Source organism: Neopelma chrysocephalum, unplaced genomic scaffold (assembly GCF_003984885.1).
Source record: "Neopelma chrysocephalum unplaced genomic scaffold, ASM398488v2 Primary Assembly neopelma1_26, whole genome shotgun sequence".
NCBI lineage: Eukaryota > Metazoa > Chordata > Aves > Passeriformes > Pipridae > Neopelma > Neopelma chrysocephalum.
Genome location: NW_020897695.1, coordinates 10,651,733 through 10,671,721, shown reverse-complemented (window position 1 = coordinate 10,671,721; position 19,989 = coordinate 10,651,733). Strand labels below are relative to the sequence as shown.

Below are 19,989 nucleotides of genomic sequence, written 5' to 3'. Positions count from 1 at the left end.
GTAGTGAGGTACTGGAACAGGTCATCCAGAGAAACTGTGGATGCCCCATCCATGGAAGTGTTCAAGGCCAGGTTGGATTGGGCATTAAGCCACCTGATCTATTGGGTGGCATCCATGCCCACGGCAGCAGGGTGGGAACTAGCTGATCTTTAAGGTCCCTTCCAACCCAAACCATTTCATGGTTGTATGATTACTTAACAATAACACAGCACCAAACCAGAGCCAAGGAAAGCAGTCGAGTACTCTGGGTCTTCTGAGTTTTTTCTTGAACAGTTGGGAGGATTTGTAGAAGGTTTGTCAAAGTTAATTTTCAAGTTTCTGTATTCCTTCCTTTGAAAATGTGAATTCACATGATAGTTATTTGGTCTCTAAATAGTTAACCAGAAACACTCTTTCAGCCAGGAAAGGTCAGTTGGTTGTTCCACTGTAACTGTGCCAATAATTTTGCTTTTTACTAGCTCCATGGCAAGTTGCAAAACAGGAATGCAAGTCTGTCACAGTTCTGCTGACATTTAATTTTTGCTTCTCAAGTTCCCTCTCCCTCCACCTTTTTTTTTGCCAAGATAAGCTTACTAGATAATACAAATCAGTCTTAACTCCTTATTGTCTTAAATATGAGCATCAGGACTTCAGCTGATAAAATTAGGATGGGAAAGGAGATTCCTTATGACATGAGAAGTAAATATACTGAAGGATAACACATCTAATGGCTAGGAAACAGAGGGATATTTACCACTGTTGGAACTGGATCTAGGAGCTGTCATCCACACTCAATGCTGCCCTCCTTTCCTCAACAGAGACAGCTGGTGCTGTGATCCTATCAGTTCTCACTCACAGAGCGAATTTGGATGGGAAACTTGGGTGCTGCAGGAATTGACACTGGCAAGACCATAGTTTCCAGCTCCTAATTAATTTTTAAGGGTGATTGGCAGTTTTGAACCTCCAAGTTACATGGATTTAAAAAGCTTTTGTCTTCTGAGCTAAGGAAGCTACCATCTGTAACTTTCATACTTGCTACTTTCAGACATCTCAAGCTGAACACTTAGAAGATGAGATGCCATGGCCACTTTGGAAAGTTTCGTTCATTTACTGGCACTGCAGTCCTGATCTCTGCAAAGAAGGATATCTATCAGTCTCATCTGCTGAGAAAGACTCTTCCAAGTAGGGAAGTGTGCTTATCTGCTTATACTCCTCCTACCTTCACCATCAAGTGGCTCAGTTCCTGTTCTGCAAGATTAGAGTAGCTACTTTTGATCCTGATTCACTTTAGATGTAAGATTCATTGAACCACTTGGTGCAGGATTCACCCGACAACTTTCAAATGGCTAAACATCCCAAGATGAGATGCCTGAACTCCCTTGCATTTGAGAAGGGTGTATATCAGAACACTTTTCACATGCATCTACCTCCCACCCCTGATTACAATTAGTGATTAAAGGCCCAAATTATTATCCTAGACTAGACACTAAACACTTCAGTAGGTAAAGCTAACCACTCACCTTGGTCTACTGATGTCGACTATTAACTTCTGATCCCACTGGTCAAAACCAACCAAAATTCACATTTGAGAGAGGAAATGATTTCCCATTGCTAACTGGGCTCTCCTCAGTTTTATGAAGATTAGCAGAATGGAGACCCAGGATCTGAATACCTGAAGGCTCATCCCCAATAATTCTTTGCTTTGTCAGCTGATCTCTTCACACAGATGTGGCAATCCAGTATAGAATATTACATGAGAGAAAGATTATTAGCGAGGTGAGAGAAAGGAGCTCTACTACATAAAAAGTTCCAGTGAACGGGACAGGTTAGCTGTCTCTGCTGAACACAATCAACTGCACTTCCTCTCAGATATGCCTAGACATCAATGGGGAAGAACTGTTGTACATACTGATTCCAGTGTATTTTTCCAAGCCTTTTGAGATAAAAGAGTGCTGCTTAAGAAAGTATGCCAACAACGTGAAAAGAAGAATTAGTCGTAAAATCAAACCAGGAAGACCTGACTCAAGAGGAAGCAGAACATGCATATCCTTCAACATATTGTTGTATGAACATGTGGTACAGATGGGTCCCTTAGTAAGAGATACATATAGATGTAACCAAGCATACATCTTTCATCTATTTTTGCCTGAAGCAAGTTTTCTGACACTTTTTTGCAAAACCTAAATGAGGCAGGGGAGATGAAGGGAATATCACAAAGCAAAACAAGGTCCTTCCCAAAGAAGTTAAGTACTAAAGCTGAGCAAAGCATCCTCACCTACTCCCAATCTGAGCCAATACTGAGGACTAAAATATTAACTCCTCACTCTGCAAAAAAATCCAACCAAAAACAAACAAACAAACAAACAAGAACCAAAACCAAGCCAAAAAATGCTAAAGCTTAATTAAAAGCAATACTCCCAGGGCTTTTATTCAGTTTAGGGTCACTACAAATGCATGGGTTGTTTTATTTGTAGGGGTGGGAACACATTTTTTATCACATTCTTTTTCCATCATAAGCAAAGCAGAAAGGCAAGTTCTCCTGTTCAATTTGTCCATGGGTTCACAAGTGATGATGTACAGATAACGGTGTTTTAATGGCACCTCTCACCCGATGACCCCAAAGTGCTTTTACTTCACTTAATGAACTCAGCTTCACAGCAGCTTGACAGTTTCATTTTACATTGGAACTAAGAGAGAGACGAAGTCATTTATCTATGCCATGCAGCAGCACAAAATCAGCTTCTACCAGCCCAGTGATTTATGCAACAGACCAGACTTGCTTTTGCACAGCATCCTGTCCCAGGGCATGCTGTCACTGGGGAGGTAACACACTTCCCAGCTCTATCACTCGCTCAGACACTACTGTGAACGCTATTGCACAGCCACTTCATAGCCCCAGCCCTCCAAAATGTTAAGTCAACAGTGGCTTAAGACACTCCTTACTTCAGAGGCTCAAGACTTCTGTTTACATTATTAATGTTTCCTGGCAACTTCACCCTTTTTCCCCATTACCTTTGGGCAAGAAAAGTCTAATTCTTTGACTAGTCAGCTAGGGAGGAGGATTACTAGTGGAAAAAAAAAAAAGAAAGAAAAGAAAAAAACCAACACCCACACCAAACAGACATGGGAAGTTTGATCTTCTGAACACTTAGAACCTGGACCACCTTTTGGATTAAAGGAATTTCATATTGCTGCAATGTGGTCACTGCTTGTGTACATGCACAATCCTCTGCTATATGCCAAGGTTCTTCCATTAAATGTGGGTATTATGGTATCAGTTAAAGAATAACATGAAAAGACAATATGCAAACCACAAAAAAGTTCTTGCAACAGAAATACTTTAAAATTTCATTAAACAACACATTTAAATCAAAATGCTTCAAAAGTAACGTGCCTGCAATCAACACAAAAGGCCCACTGGTGTACCAAATGAGGAATCACAACAAAGTTGTCCTGGCAGAAAACTACAGGGGCAAGAGTATTAGCCAGCTCTCACTTCAGTCTCAGTAAAAGCCCAATATTACTGCTTTGGTGCCAACAGACAGCATCCTGATTCGCTGGGCCACTATTTCAGAGGGCAAAGTACTCAAATCTTAATGCTAAAGGGCCATTGTTCTGTTAAAACAAAGTTTCACCCTGAGATAGGCCAAGGTGAGGCTCTCTTGGCAAACATTACACAAACAAGATGCTACAGGACTTTTGCACGGGGGAGTTAATTTGTTTTGAATTCCCCATCTTCTGCCAAGACAGGATTGCAAAAGTAGGGATAAGGGTGGGTAGACAAAAGGGCTCAAGGTCCTAAAGTTTCTCCAGTGTCGTACTTGAGTTGATGACCTGTTTTTCACTGACCCCGTCTCACTGCCCTCATACCTTTTTTATTGAGTTTTACCTTAATAGATCAAACAGGTATTTCCAAAAGAGAATCATGCTGGTGCCAAGTGAAATTAAGCTCCTCAATGTGACTTAATACAGCTTGTATCAGACAACTCACTCTGCAACTGACATCTTACATGCAAGTCACTCTGGACAACTTCTGCATTTCTGCCAAACTAAATGTCATTAATTATGCAGTTCTTTAGTCCCAAAAGACTTAAAATTTATAGGTCATATTTTTACTTCCCTTTACTGAGAACAACAAACAAGAACTTACACTTCCCTTTCCCTTACAAGTACAGTCATGCATTTTTCCCTTATTGTTTAATTAAAGCTGTTTCAGCCTCCAAGAAACTTATGCCTATGTTTTTGGAGGCAGTCTAATGGCTCTAAAATAACTGTAAAGACAGGAGGAGGAAGACGATTCTTCATAGGCTAGATGTTATTATAAATTTAAATGGAAAAAATAAAAAGCTGTTACCATCATTTCTCTACAGTTTTACAAATAAAAGTAAAAAGGAAGATGGGAATTGGCATCTAACTATGTTAATATTCTAGTACATTCCTCTAGTTTCATATTTCCCTATCTACTCAACCCTTCTCCCTGCTTTAATACAGTGTATTTGCTCCCAGTTAAATGGAGTTTTTCTAGGCTAAATTTAAAAAAAAACAAACTCCTTAGGCAGATGCTTTACTGATGGCTCATACTAATCCTTACAATCTTCCCGGTTTCTAGATAGATTCGCTGTCCTTCGATGCTAGTACTCCTCTTGGCCCTCACATTTTCTATTTTAAGATTTTATTAGACAAAGAGCCAAAGGGAAACCAGAGACCATCTTCCACGGAGCTCTGTTCCATGACCAGTGCCCTAACACAAAGTGGAAAAAAGTGAAATGAACAGTTAGAAGGGGAATCCCTGCTTTAAAATAAAATTCTATCAAGGAATTAAAAGAAAACTGAGTGTGTGGTAAATTACCAGATCTGGCATAAATGGCATTTAAACCTAACTAGTGACAGAATGGACTGGGAGAAAAATATGGCTCTCTCTATCAACCCAATACCAGAGCAGCAATTCTACTAATTTAAGGACCTTCAGTGGTTTGGGTTTCTTCTTTTTTTTTTCCGTCTTGCAAAGTACCTTTGAACCAGAATGACTGAATGGATTTCAAGGGTAGCAAAGGCATAACAATACAAAATTACATTTCCAGGACATAATGGGCTGCCAACTTCAGGACAGAGAGCAAAGTTCATCGCTCTCAGTGTTTGATGTTACAAACCTCAAAGTCAACGGACTTTATTTTTTTTTCATACTGCAAAGTACGCTTTTCTACCATTGACTTTTCCAAGTATAACTCTTGCAGTCCTATGCATGCTGTGCCTTACATAGCTATTTACAGTAACAGAAGTATAAGGTCATGCTCAAGGCAGGGTTTTGGGGATTTTTCTTTTTCAAATTGCACTTTATTTTGTTAACTTCTCTAGGTCACTACTGGTTTATCTCTAGCACATCACCCATCAACACACCATAGGCCCCATGAGCAGAGATTGCTTTCAGAGCAGGTAGAGATAAGTAGATACTCTACTTACTGTCCTTTGAAGCAGAGTTTACCTACTTGCTGCACTACTAGTCTGTAGGATTAAGCATAAAAGCCCTACACTTCATCCCCATCACCTGAGACAATGGCTCCAAAACAATGCTGTGCAATTTAAAGCATCAACACACTCACATATTATCTTGAATGCCACATCCCATCAACCCAATTCCTGCTTCATCAAGTTTCAAATGAAGTTTGTGTTCATGCCTCCCTTTCCTGTGCATTGTTCTGAGGATGCATTCTCTTCTCACCCCTTCTCTTACCCTGTGCCATCTGGCACATACCTACATGACTTTTCTCATCCCTCAGCCTCATCTCTTACCTATTTTCTCAAACAAAATCCTTCTTTAATTTTCATGTATTTCATACATGCTACCCCATCTCTCACTCTCCCCTTGAATACAATTATATCCTGACTACTCAGCCACAGACACCACCTCACACATCCTTCCAGCCAAGCACAGAAGCAGCAGCTCTAGGCAGGTCTTCCTGACTCTTCCTGCCTCAAGAGAAAACACGAAGAGCAACCAGGAACAGCCTCCCCTTGGGGAAAAAACAAAAAGTCTCAGACACCAGGAAACCCCACTACAGACACCAAGAAGAAGCACTGTCTAAGCCACCACACACTCAACGCTCAGCAGCTTCTTCCCTAAATGAGAAGCTGTCTGATATCTCACATGCTCTCTTGCTTTCCCTTCAGCCAGCAGGTCACACCCTTACTTCCACACCTCATCCTTCCTCACCTTAGCCACACAGGCCTATCAATAACCAAGTAGTGGCTGGGGAAAGGGAGGTAAGGTCCTGATGACAGTAGAGAAAGCAGAGGTCAGCTTCTCCCCAGACCAAAACACTTTGGAGCCACGTTTAGCACATTCATCCCAGAACTTTATATCCACATTTAGCTTCATCACAGCCTAATCAGCACCAAACCCTGCAGGTTTCCCCAAGTCTGCCCTACTCTAGCCTCTTTCCCAGTAGCTTCCAGTTGCAGCCATTTGGCTGCTAAGGAAGAAGAAAAAGCAGAAACACAAAGTCTACACTATATGTTCAAATAATTACAACTACTGATAGGAAAGAGCAGGGCTCTGAAAGACCATTGATAACAAGAGGAGAAAAGAATTAGTCTTTTGCTATTGTGTTTGCTGTAGTTGTTCCTGGACTGAAGAACATGTGCAGCTGTGGCTGTGAAGAAATACACTTTTGCCATCAATTCCCATGGCTGACATGCAACTGAAGACACAGACCAGTATCAGCCAAGTATATATGCTTACAGTGTTATTAATAGCAGGAAAGCAATGCAATCACTATGTGCTCTCCAACTACCAGCACAAGCTTGTAAGGCAAAAGTTCTTACCTGCCTGGCCACCCTTCGAGCTTCCCAGTAAGGTTTAGAGTCTTCTACAGCTTTTCCAATCTTCTTTACCAGTTCATCCAGTTTTACGGTTGCTTCAACCAGCACAGAGCGGAACTTCTGGCGTGCATCCTTCAAAATGTTGCAGAAAGGAAAGAAAGGACAAAGACAGATTAGAGCTTCAAAAATTATTTCTACCTGTTCATTTCTACCTTTATTCAGGTTCCTCTTTAGATTCACACACAAGCTGACACATTCAAAATAGTTACTGGCATTTGGACTAAGCCAGAATTCTTCAGTAGAGGAACCCAGAACTACATCTGAAAGCTGGCATCCCAGACACCAAGTGTCTTTCAGAGATAGCTCTTACACAAAGCTTACAACAGTCTGTTCTAGATGTCACCTCTGGCAGGGTTTCTCAGAGAGGAATAGTTTGTAAATTACTGAGTGAGGAGGCGAACAGCAAGGTAACAAGTTCTGAGAGGCAGTTCAATGGTAAAGACATCTCATATAGACAACGCTAGCAGGCAGGCCAAATTCCCACAGCAGGCTGGCAAATCAGCTGGAATTGGTATCTCCTAAACCTTAGCATGTCCGCCCCTAGTACTGGTCCCCTCAGAGGGGGGTCACAATGCAAATGAGGATGCTTTCTACAGGAAGAACTGGACACTTCCCACATGGTATATTTTCAAGATAGCTCCTCAAACACACCCTACTTACTTTGATAGCAGCAGAAAGGTTCCAGGTTCTCATAGCAAGACTCCCTTCCATAAAAGCCCATCTTTTCAGCTATGGTTTGTAGCAACGGCTAAGGGCACCTACATTCCATTTCATTGTTAGTATTTACTATATTTAAGAAAAGTGAATTCCAGCCACTTCTAAACTAGACGAGTTGCCCTCCTTAAATTATTAGCTAAAGCAATCAAAATATTTTCTCTGCTCCACTGAAATTTCCACACCTGTAAGCAAAGTGATTCTGATCTCAATCTCAGAAACCAATACAGATTCTAAATATATTAAACTACTGCAGTGATGCAATTCAGGCTGGGACCTGGCCCAGGATTTAAGGAGATGAAGAGGAAGGGCCATGTGAGCTCTCAACAAGGCTTGTAACTCTAATTAGAGAGCAGCATTTATGCAGACTGCTGGAGTGACATGCTGATTATCAGGAAGCAGCTGGCTTGAAAAAGTGCCCTAATTCAGGAGGGGTTTGTCATTATTATTGAGGATTTCTAGAATGCAAAACTCTAAAATGGATTGGAACCTGCCACTATGCTCTCAAAAGTGGAAAAAAAGCAACAATACATTATTTTTTTACAGAAAAAGCGAGATGCTTCTGTAAAAGCTTCCTTGCTTCCTTTTTAGTGTTATCTAAAACCTGAACCAGCATCGGTAATATTTCAGTTCAGTGCAAATAGCTTTGGATTCTTCAGGTACTCTAATTTATTCTAAGGAATTATTCAAATGGGTAACAAGTTCAAAAATGGAGAACTAAAGGGACAATAACTTATTATTTCATTAACCCAAATCCAGTCAATAATCTCATTGCTTAGTGAAAGTCTGAAATGTATCATTTAAACAATATGTATTGAGTCAGTGATTTTCTCAGTGAGAGGAGTTTGAATATTTCCAATTAAATGACTGGATGATACATAGTTCACTGCTCAAAATGAGTTTCACAAGTAACTGAAATAAGGCTACAAGCATGATGACTGTATTGCAAGAAAAATATTATGTACTGAAGTATATTTAATAAAAAAAAAAAATTCCTGTAAGTGCAGGAACAGAATTAAAAGCTCATTTCTAAATGAGCGAGCCTGAAGGTTTGTTTTTACTTTTTTTCTAAGAGCTAACATATTACGATACTAGTTATGCAAAGCAAATAGTTCAAGTAAAAAAAGCCCTATGCAGTGATTCATCAAAAAATTCAGTTCCCATGTTTGTAAGATAAGCACTTAGAACAAAGAAACCATCACTACAAATCTGTGCTTCGAGACCTACCCCAAATTTATTCATGTAATAATTGTGTACAGTCTTATCCAGTAGGAAAAAGATGACTAGTCTCTACTTAGAGCTTAAAAAAAAAAAAAAAACAACCAAAAAACACCAAGGACAGAGTGGTCAAATGAACAGCATCTATTAATTTGTACCTATTCATCTCCCACTAACTCAGATGAAGCAAATACAAATTACTAAACTGTAACTACTCCTGTAACTAGCACCTGAGGCACAGGTCTTGCAAATGGTTAAGCACACGTGTGCCCACAAGCCCAGTCCCACCCCGCACAGTAGTTAGTTACTGAGAACAGGGAGCTTCAGCTGAAAAATATACTGGTGTGAACTTCCAGTTTGTCATTTTACCCCAAGCATGCCTGGTTCCTCTTTTGAGGCCTTATTTGGGTCTGACCATCCTCATTTCTTCCAGTGAAGAACAGTAACGAAAACCAAAACACCCCAGAACTTTATATCTGTATCATCCACCACAAGACTTATTTTCAGTGACATTTATTCTCAGGCTCCTGACTGTCAGAAACACAAGCCTGCAGGCTCCAACACCTTCTGCATGAGAGAATAAGCAGATGCTCATTCTCTTCTGGGATCAGTCCCCCTACCAAAGGTTTCCAGCCATCTCCTTCAGACACAGCAACAAGATGCTGAGGTCTCTGAGAAGGTGTAATGCCAAACACATGCCCTCTCCTGCACTACAGTATTCTCCACTAGCCCCAACTACATTACAAAAGCAAATGATCCCACATCATATATCTACACTACATGTGCTCCTGTGGCAATCCAGTGCATTCACACCACCCAGCCTCCTCAATCTGAACTGATTCAGCTCTCATGGGCTCAGTGACTGCATCTCCTACCTGGGAGCTATGGCAACATCTCCTGTGAGCAGGGTCACAGTTTCCCCCTGGAAACACAGCCATACTCCATGTGTCGGCCCTGCCACATGCTGGCAGAGCATCTGTAAGAGACATTACCCTTGGGACAGGGCAAAATTCCCCTGGCAGGTAACCATGGGGAAGTCTGAGTAAGAAATACAGGTGCAGCAGCTGTTTTTACTCTTCATGTGAAACTTGGGAGGTCAGAAGTACCAAGGCAATTGCACCAGTAGGACTGGGCTTGGTGCACTTACGTGGCATGAAAAGTGCATCTGTGGTTAAGACAATTTCGGAATCGATTTAATTCACTAGTTTATGTCTGGCTTTCTATGTTACCGTCAGTGAGATACTGCAACCCATATGTAAAGTGATTCAAACCTATAAATCCTCTTGATGATGTTTTCTGTAAGGACACTTGCGTCAAAAGCTTAGAGGCTCAGGAACTGCAGTTCATCCATGCTCCCTAGCACAAGGTAAGCCCTACATCTGTGTTAGGAAAACAACCACACCACCTTCAACTTACTTATCAAATCCCCTGATGTGATGTTCCTCCATACAAGTGTTACTATTTAACTGCCAAAGTCTTGCTTCATTTAGACCTTTATCTAGTACACATGGATAATAGAGAAAGGCAAATACGTCAATCCCTGCAACTTTCTGTTGTGAACCAAGACAGCACAGCATAGGCCATACAAATTTTCTAGCACAGTTCTCAATCCCTAGTGTCTGTATTTCAGTTTCTTGAAAGATAGTGCCTTCCCAGCAGAAGTGCTAGTTATTGATAAAAGCAGCCTTAGGTACTAACCCTGTGCATCACACTGACCATTTCTAGGTGGGTTTTTAGGTTTTGGGGGTTTGTTTGTTTGTTTTAAAAGCACATGGCTTTGTTTTTCTCATCACTGCAACAGAATACATTCACAGACCAGATACACTCCAACAGAAGCAATGCAACTGACAAAAGACATCTCAAACGCCCAGGAAACATTTTTAAACCATATTTTCCCCTCTGTTCACTCCTAATCTTCCATGATCATTTTTAAGAATACCTTGTTGCTGATTTTACAAACAAAAAGGTGACATTGAAAATGCCAGCCAGTCAGCTTTCAATGTTTTCTATTTGCTCAAATTGAGATGATGACAAACCTTTTTCAAGCTGGACAAAAGCTGATTAAGGCATTTTATCCTCAATGTGTGTCACAAGGTTACAGCCTTAAAACTAGACTCTCACTACCTAGGTGCTTGTCATACACAAGCTCTAAGTGCTATGCCTGCCAGTGCACCTCATGAACAGCTGCAGTTTAAGTTTCAACATCTTGTTCTACCGCTGTAAGAGCTCCACACTCACTAGCTTTCTTCCTGGAAATCCTTCACACTTTTCTCCCAAAATAGATTTCACTAGTTCTGTCTTAAGGAGCATGCCAGACCTCTACCATGCATATGTTTTTGCTGCAATAGTTCATTATTAAAGCATAGTTTGTTTCCAGTAACTTGCTGTGGGGCAACTATTTGATACTGCACCAAAAGAGGGAATCACACTTAAGGACAGGCCATCCATACAGGAGCATTTTGGAGATCCACTCTTAACTGCAGGAAAAAACTAAAATACAATTTTCCAATTACACTGCACCTGTCAGAGACCAAAGCATGCTTGTTTCCCTTCCTCAGGAGTGATGGTGATGAGCTGGTGTTCGATGCCAGATGACAGGCAAATAACTATTTCTGCCCATCAAATGAAACATGTATTTTCAAACAATTTTCTTTTTAAAATGAACTTAACACATTACCCAAGTATGAAGCACCTTAGTACCAAACACATTTAAATTTCATTTACAAAGGCTGTCCTATGATCTTTCTGCCAGTTTGGTGTGCAGAACCTCTGACAAGCCATTAAAACAGCCTGGGAGGTGCATGGGAAATTAAATTTCTGGCTGAGAGACAGGCTTCATCTATTTCCAAGAGGCAGTATCCATACCCACCTTCTCTGCTACAAAGACCTACAAGCTAAAACAGCATCAGCATCGTACATACACACCAGACAGATGCATATGCTGTGCTCAGAAATCTGCCTTCAGAGCATCAAACTGGTTAAAAACATCTATTTGGTCCCTGAGCGGTTCAAGTAAACCAGACTGGCTACCAAACCTTAAAAACAAAGTGCAAGGAAGGGCATAAGTAGTATCTTGCTTAATTTTTAAGCATGGGGAAAGGTCTGATTTTTTGTTTAGGCAGCCACTAATTTGCCATCTGAGAAAATAGAAAATTGGTATTTGAAAGTTGCTCTAACTTCCTGATTGAAGACAGTTACAAACTGAGACTGCAAATACTTCTTACTACAAATATTTTTAGTTCTCGTAGAAGAAGAGAGAGGAAAGCAGGCCAAGGAGGGCACAGCGTGCTCCTTTCAAAACAAGATTTCTTTGCCTAACCCTTCCTCCCTCAGGCTGGAAACTCACTTGGGTGACAAAATCTTTCCAGAGCCATAGCAGAGGAAGGAGCCTTTCCTCACTCATCCATGGATGAAAGCAGAAGGCAAAACAACAAGCAATTCGCACACAGGAGCCATTTCCTATGGAAGCAAGTGGATTATTAAGAAACATGGAAAGATTTGTCCTGATAGTGCTGGACAAATACATCATGCATGTATATCACAGGCCAAAAACCATGAGGAGCACCAGCCAGTGAGCTGCTTTGCCCTTATCTCTGTGTATTCTTTTGTGAACACCGGAATACACTGCACAGGGGTATGATAAGTTAGCGGATGTTTCTACAGATAGATGCCAAGCAGGCATGTTCAGAATGAGATTCCTGCCACTCACAGGTCATTTCTCTAAAACCTGAAAGATGGAGGATTATTCTTTTTTTTAAGTCTACTAAAAATTCTTACATGTCACAGGATCACCAGCTTGAGTTTTACCCCAAACCCAAGTATTTTATTGAGGAAGGAGGAAGCAATTCTAAATAGTTGGTGGACTTCTATCTGCTTGCCAATGGGAAGTAGTGAATAAATTCCTTGTTTTGCTTTGCTTTGTTTGTGCATGCAGCTTTTGCTTTACTTATCTGTCTTTATCTCAACCGAGTTCTCACTTTCACTCTTCTGATTCTCTCTCCCATCCCACCCTCGGGGAGTGAGCGGCTCTGTCGTGCTGAGCTGTCAGCTGGGGTTAAACCATGACAAATAGTCCTTGCCTGTGTGAGAGGGGTTCAAATGCTGACAAAGCTCACATGTGAAAGAGCACCACAGCTGATACACCCCTTCCCTTTGACTCTATCCAGCACTAACCCAGAGTGACCTTTATGATAAATCCAGGACCAAAATTAACACCAAGTATTGCAGATCAGGACTAGAGGATCTAGGCAAGCACATGAGAAGGATCCTAACCAGGCCCTCTTATGACAAGCATGGCTGAAAGCAGCACTGTTCAGCTCTAGTTTCCATGTGCAGCCATCTCCCCTGAACAAACACTGGCAAGCTCGTAGCTCCAGCAACATAAAAACTCTCTCTAACAAAAACCACATTCAGGATAGCTGGGATTCCAGTGGTAATTTTAATGGTATGTGCTGCATTTCCCCTCTCTGCAATGCTGCCAGAGGGTCTCTGGGTGAATTTGTTACATCTGAATTGTACTTTCAAGAGCCAGTCAAAGCCATGTATAAGCTGGCTGGACTGGTGAGTCATGAACATTTGTTAAGTACATTTGCAACTCCTGATGCGAGTTCAGATGGAGATGCATTTCCAATAAACAGGAAAAAACTTGCATTTGGCCAAAACATACTTGTATCTCCGCTGCAAGATGTTTCCCCCACCTCTTCACAGACACTTCAAACCTAAACAGGGACATCAGTGAAGCCAAGTGTTATATCCCTCAGAGGGCCCTTATCATCCTTTTGCCGTGTCAGCAACACTCAGTGTTGCACTTAGTTTGAGCAGCATTATGGATTTTAAATCAAGCCTAATCAAAGATTCATTAACAGGCAATACATTAACGCAACGCATAACTACCAGCTACTCAGTGCCCTTTAGCAGCCCCGCAACTCCTGAACAGGTTGCAAGCATCATCAGGTCAGGATATTTCTCCAGGGTTTAATAGGAAAGGTCAAAAGAGCAAAAAACGAGTAATTCTTCTGAGTAAAAGAACAGATGTAGCCAACTTCAACATATCTGTCCAAGTCATACCATGCATGTATATCCACTGCTCTCACAGGTGGTTTGGGTGCAAAACTTATTTTAAAAGATAAAAAAAAGGCAGGCCGGTCACCTTAAAAACAGATCACATGGCAGTTTCAGTACAAAACTTAAAAAAAAAAAAAAAGTCAGGCTGAGCAACTTAAAACAGAATTCCCCATTTTATCACCTCTGTAATCAGCAGATGCCAATATTTCCTACATCATTCAAACATGGACACGCCTGTGGCTACACCGAGACAGTGTAGTCTCAAAATCCTAGAAGCCTCTACTGAATTGAGCCCCATAACATTTTCCATTCGGTAAAGCAGTGTTATTACTTCCATTTTATACACGTAGACCTGAGGCACAACAAGAACAAAAGCACGGGCTTTAGAGGAATTTAACAGCCTTTTTTTCCATTGAATGGGAAGTGGAGACAGTCAGCAGTCCCATTTAAAGCAACTGACACAAAGCTACACCCAAGAAGTCCAGAACAGCTTTGCAAAACTCAGATGCCACAAGGTTACTCTTCCTGCTTATCAGAGAGTCAAAAACATGGGTGGTCTTTTTCTAAACTTCCTTCAAAGAAATATACCTTCTACTCAAACACTCCACTGCTTTTCCAGATTATTCTGGGGGGAAAAAAAAAATCAACAGTGGGAATGTATGGACCACAAAGTAATGCTACAGTCAGGAAGCTGGCAGTCAGCATCTTGTGCTGTAAATAGCATAATGATACATCTATATTCCCATTAAAGATACTGAAAAGATGAAGAAAATGATACTAGCAAACCAGGATAAATATAACTCTATTGTCTGGTTAAAAAACACCCACACATATCTTTCTTCTAATGAAATATCTTGCAATAGCAGGAACACAACAAACTAGGAAGGGGTAGCAAGAGGGACCTAAAACAGCTAATAACAGCCAAAAGAGCAAATCTTCAAAGGCAAACACAGCATGGCTCTCCCAGAAGCCCACATTTTAAGCAGAATTCATAGATTTTGGAAGTCTTTGAAGCAGAATGAACCCAGTTCTAAACTCCTCCTTCCCAACTCTGGATTTATCCTATAAGGCTGCTTGGCAAAGCCCTTTTCTTGTTCAGAGTATGAATGCAGAGATATTCTTCTAACCACAAGTGTTGGGTGTTGTGGGGTTCCTGTAGGAAAGTCTTAAGTCCATTTAAAATGAATTTATCAACATGTATATAAATTAAGCCTTGCTTACATCATCCAACTGCATCTGTCCTCAAAATTTAAGCAGATCAAAAGTAATGAAAATCTTTACAGATCAGAAATTATGCAGTTGCATGATACCACAAACTGGCTTCAATCAGTAAGATTTTTGGATAAAAAATGAAGAGGAAACATTCATGAAGGCATACTGTCAATGATATTTCAATTTAATTCCATCAAAGACTGCTTACAGTAAGTACTGCAGACAGATCTGCAGTAAACATTTAATGACATAGAGGTAGAAATCATGTAATCTCTGCACTATCTGACACTTAGTATTTATTAGACTGCATAAAGTAAGCAACAATGTGAGATCAAGCTAATGTGGAAATATCGCTCTTTTATACACCCAGGAGCCTTTCAGCCTTTACACCTCAGCATGTGTCACACATGCAGTACCTAAAAATCTGCTGGCTAGACAAACACCTGAACACATGAATAATTTTAATCAAGCAGTAAAATCCCATCTTAAAGTCACTGGAACTTATTTCATGAGTACCCCTTTGCATTATTATTACTATGCCATCTGCTTCATAATATGGCCTCATTGAAGGGTTATGACAAAATTAATGAAATCCAGGCAACTATCCATAGTACCACCTTTCAATTTCAGTATCTCAGCATGAAATAAAGAGAGTGAAAAGATATATATAATGATTATTTTCTTCAACACATCTATATAAAGGGTCCTGAAGTCCATTTAATTGGTATTGTTGCACACTAGTATACTGATTTTTAGAGTTCACTCATAAAATTTAAATCAAGCTAGTGACACTGAACAGTTTCCACAGCTAAAATATCGTTTAATTTGGTATAACAAATATGTTCCCATTCCACTACGTTTTTTTGCCAATAAATGCATGATCTACATGCCACAAATGACAGAAAATGCAAACAAGTGGGAAGAAGAAAAAAGACACAACAAGGCTGCTTTGTCTCCAAAGAAGTTCATAACCCTGTTTTCTGCTCAGTGCACCCAGTGGATACTCCAGTATTTTAAAATACTACCAGGAATCAATTCATGCTCCAGGTATCCTTCTCATGAAAACACACACACACAAGAAAAAATAAAACAAAACACAGACTTTGATATTTTGAAGGTGCAGACAGAAGTATATCTATATATGTACTTTTTTAGTGTGTTCATCACTGCAACTTCAGCATGTTTTGATACAGTATTCAAAATGTTGTAATGACATCAAAATTATTTAGGATGCAATGTTGTATTTTATGCCAGTTTTTATTTAGCAGCATGTTCATCTTACACTTCCATTTGGTATATCTTCTTTGTTTTGCAAACAAAAGAAAATTTAGAAACACCAGTAGGCCAGTTTGTTTTGCTTCATTATTAGATCAACCATGTTGAGCTTCCCAGAATGACTACCAAGTAGCTGAAGCTCAAATTTAGGGATTTAGAAACAATTTCTTCAGAACTTTCTATCAGATTTTTAAGTATTCAAGAAAACCTCTTTTTACAACTAGGAAGTCTTTTCCTCCAACTTTCTTTCATTACCTTCCTTGCTCAGAAAGTACTGACAAAAAAGGCAAAGTTAACAAGCTAAAAAACCCCCAAACAGCCACCAAAGAGAAGATCCTGGCAGACAGTTGTATGGCAAAAACCTCTTAATCAAATAAACTTTCCATGTCTATAATTACAAGAATGCAAACTCAAAACAGTGACTTGTAAAAATAAAACTTGTTTAAGCTTAGTTTCAAAACCTAAAAATAAGTTTCGGAGTGGTGGGGTGTGAGAGATTTACACCATCGGCATACCTCAACCTTCTCCCTTTCTGTTCCAGCTGTTAGCTCAATTCATACCTTTCAAAAATCATCACCAGACTCCTGAAGCCAAATTACCATAGGATGCACAATTCAGGAGGCAACCTACTCAGAAATACTGTTCTGTTGTTCACAAAATCCAACATGCACAAAAGGAAAATGCAAGGATAAATGCTGTACCTCCAGCTCCGTCTCTCTGCGATTGATATCATCTGTGGATTGATTCAGTTTTTCTAGCTCCCCCTAGAAGGAAAAAAAGAAAGTCAGATGCATGTTAAGAAATCTGAGGATAAAACGTGTCTGAGAAGGCTCATTCAGCATCCCCACTGAAGGCTCACAAGGGCTGTGGCTTACAAATTCCGTGAAAAGAGGAAACCTTGAGATGTTTAGTTTAACTCTGCCACTGGTCTTCTACCTCGCTACTTACAAGAAAAATAATCAGAAAAGCTCTATAGTTTTATGTGAAGGTAATACATTTCCTGTTCTGGCTAATTCTTTACTATTACAAATAAACATAAGGTACAGTGAGTTCTGTCTTATTAATCAGTATAGTCAGTATCTGTGAGCTACTAGGGAGACAGACACACCCACCCTAGAAGGATTAGCATCAAGTTAGTACTATCACAGGAGACATGCAGTGAATGCAGAGAATTGATAAGAAATGCTCTTGCAGCACGAGAGACATTTTACTCTGGATTTTTGGAAAACCATTTCACTACACAACCAATCAATGGGACATACGATTATGTTTACATAGCCCGCCTTCGTGCCAAGATTTTGATCTCTTAACAGCAAAAACAAAGGTGTTAAATCCCTTGAATAAATATGTACTAGAGGTGGTGTTGGCATGAATGAAGTTACTGTAAAAATAAAGCTCATTCTTAAGTACTTTCTTACCACAAAAATCAACCCTGAGGAGCAGACTCTGATAGCTTTCTTTATTTGAGCAACATATTACTCCATGTGAGATCCTATGATTTCAACAGCAGTGTTCAAACGTTATCTAATTGTGAACCAGTGTAACAGAATCTGCCTTCAAGTGTTTAGCTGTATAAACTGAACACTGTAAATTGATTGTCACTTGAGCCATTTCCCACTAGATTACAAGAATGACTCTGGTTACAACCAGAAAAGAATTAATTGCAACAGTTTAGCTCTCTTATCCTCGGAGGTCAGATTGCATTTCCCGCTCCCGGGATTTGGAAGATACCTATTTGTGTATTCATGTTGTCAAAAAATGACACTCATACAAAAATTACCTAACTGTCTCTTACTGTAAAGCTAAAAACCTTACAGCTGTCAGGGAAGCAGACACAGCGGCCTGGTTTTTCAACCAAACAGAAAACTTAACAAAAACACTGTTTTGCCAATAATGAGCAAATCATGTAAATGGAAACACGTTGCAAGCTGAAGAACTTAAGGACAAAAGTATATCAATAGGCACCAACTGAGCTTAGTTTCTCAAAATCAGGGCAGTAACAGGCTAGCTTTTGGCTGAGGGCCTCGCTCTGTGTAACCATGTTTTGTGAATTTTGCAATTGCTCTGCTCAGCCCTGGAAAAAGAAATGCTCATGATGGAGAAAAGAATGACAATTACAGCGAGCAGGGACCTACGCCAAGGATCCTCTCAGCAATGTACACACGTTATATTCACTCATGACAAACAATCCCAGCATTGCTGGAGGCAAAAGCCATATATCTGTAGAGACCTAAATATACATTTAATTTGGGGGACCACAGCTTGCTGAAGTTTGCACCAGGCTATTGGTCAAGGCACAATTTGGGGGAGAAAAGCTTTGTTTAGAAACCATGCAAAAATAAAAAAATCATCGCAGAAGGCATTCATAGAGGAAACACTACATTCCACTAAAGCTCCTTTTTTAAATAAATAAAAATTATAATTAAAAAAATCGACGTTTTCCCGCATTTACGAATTTCCGAGCACCAGCCCTGTTCCACCAGCAAGGTCACGCCGTCATGGTCAAAAATAAAAAGGGGAGGGGGGATTTCAGCAGGAGAAGGAAGGACGCCGAACGGAGCCCGGCGCAGAGCGATGCCCGGGGTAACAAAGGGTTGGGGCGCCCCGGAGCCGCTTCCCCCGCACCCGGCGGGAGCCCAGACCCCCGGGGCTGCTCCGCACCGCCGCCAGGCACGGGGACAAAAAAAAATATTTATATATGTGTATATATATATATGAACATATGCAGCACAAAATAAAAGGCAATCCTTATTCTATGCAATTATTATATACATTACATACGTATTAAAATAAATTAAAAAATTAAGCCCCCCCTTCCTCCCCCCTCGGAAGGCAGGCCTCACCTGGATGCGGGGGTCCACCTCCTCCTCCTCGGGGCGCGGTGGCTCCTCGGCGGGGCGGCCTCGCCGGCCCCCCGGCTCCATGGCGGCGGCTCCTGCTGCTTCCAGCAGGACCTCCCGCTCCGCCGCTCCCGGCTCCGGCTCCGTGGCCGGCTCCGGCTCCGTGGCCGGCTCCGCCTCCGGGGGGAACCCCTCCCTCCCCACAGCGCCCCGCCGTCTCTTTGTGCTTTCGCACCGCAACGAGGAAATCGGCGCAAAATTGCGGGGTTTCCTCCTCCTTCTTTTTTTTTTTTTAAACCCTTCTTCACGCCCCTTTTTTCGGTATGCCAAAGCCTATGGGGTTTTCCGCGCTCGGTGCTCGCCCCGCCGTCCCGTCCCCCCACCGTCCCCCGCAATGGCACGGCGTGAAACCAGAACGAGTAGTTTCAGGTGCAGGGAAATGCTAACAACACCTTGCTGGCTTTCTCCCCCCCCCCTTCTTTTTCTCTTTCCTCTTTTTCAAGCTCTGTTGGAGGTTGACATGCCCATGGAGAAGAAAAGCAGAGAGAGAGGGAGGAAAGAAAAATACTAAAGACGCTTTCAACAACCTTGAAAATTCAAATGAAACCCAGATTTCTACTGTGTGGCAGCTAGGCAAGCAACTATTGTAGCTACTGCATGCAGCAGCAAAAGACATACTGAAGACACATTCCTTTGTTGTCAGTAAAAAGGAACTTCTTGCAAGAAGCACTAATAGTATGTACATGCATGGCCCCTGTCTAGCAGAGCATTTCCGAGTAGGGTCTCCTTAATCACAGGGGCAGTGCCC

The 19,989-nt window shown here is 41.0% G+C and overlaps 1 protein-coding gene across 1 annotated transcript in view; it reads right to left on the bottom strand.

Moving 5' to 3' along the window:
• The window catches only part of SH3BP5 (SH3 domain binding protein 5), a 52,634-nt gene extending 33,324 nt beyond the window's left edge, over positions 1-19,310 (bottom strand). The window contains exons 1-3 of the mRNA XM_027675514.1: positions 19,185-19,310; positions 17,043-17,105; positions 6,802-6,930 (exon numbers count right to left, since the gene is read on the bottom strand). Of these exons, the coding sequence (XP_027531315.1) occupies positions 6,802-6,930; positions 17,043-17,105; positions 19,185-19,265 (273 nt within the window). The 5' untranslated portion in view covers positions 19,266-19,310. The remainder of the gene's footprint in view (positions 1-6,801; positions 6,931-17,042; positions 17,106-19,184) is intronic.
• Positions 19,311-19,989: the final 679 nt, after the last annotated feature.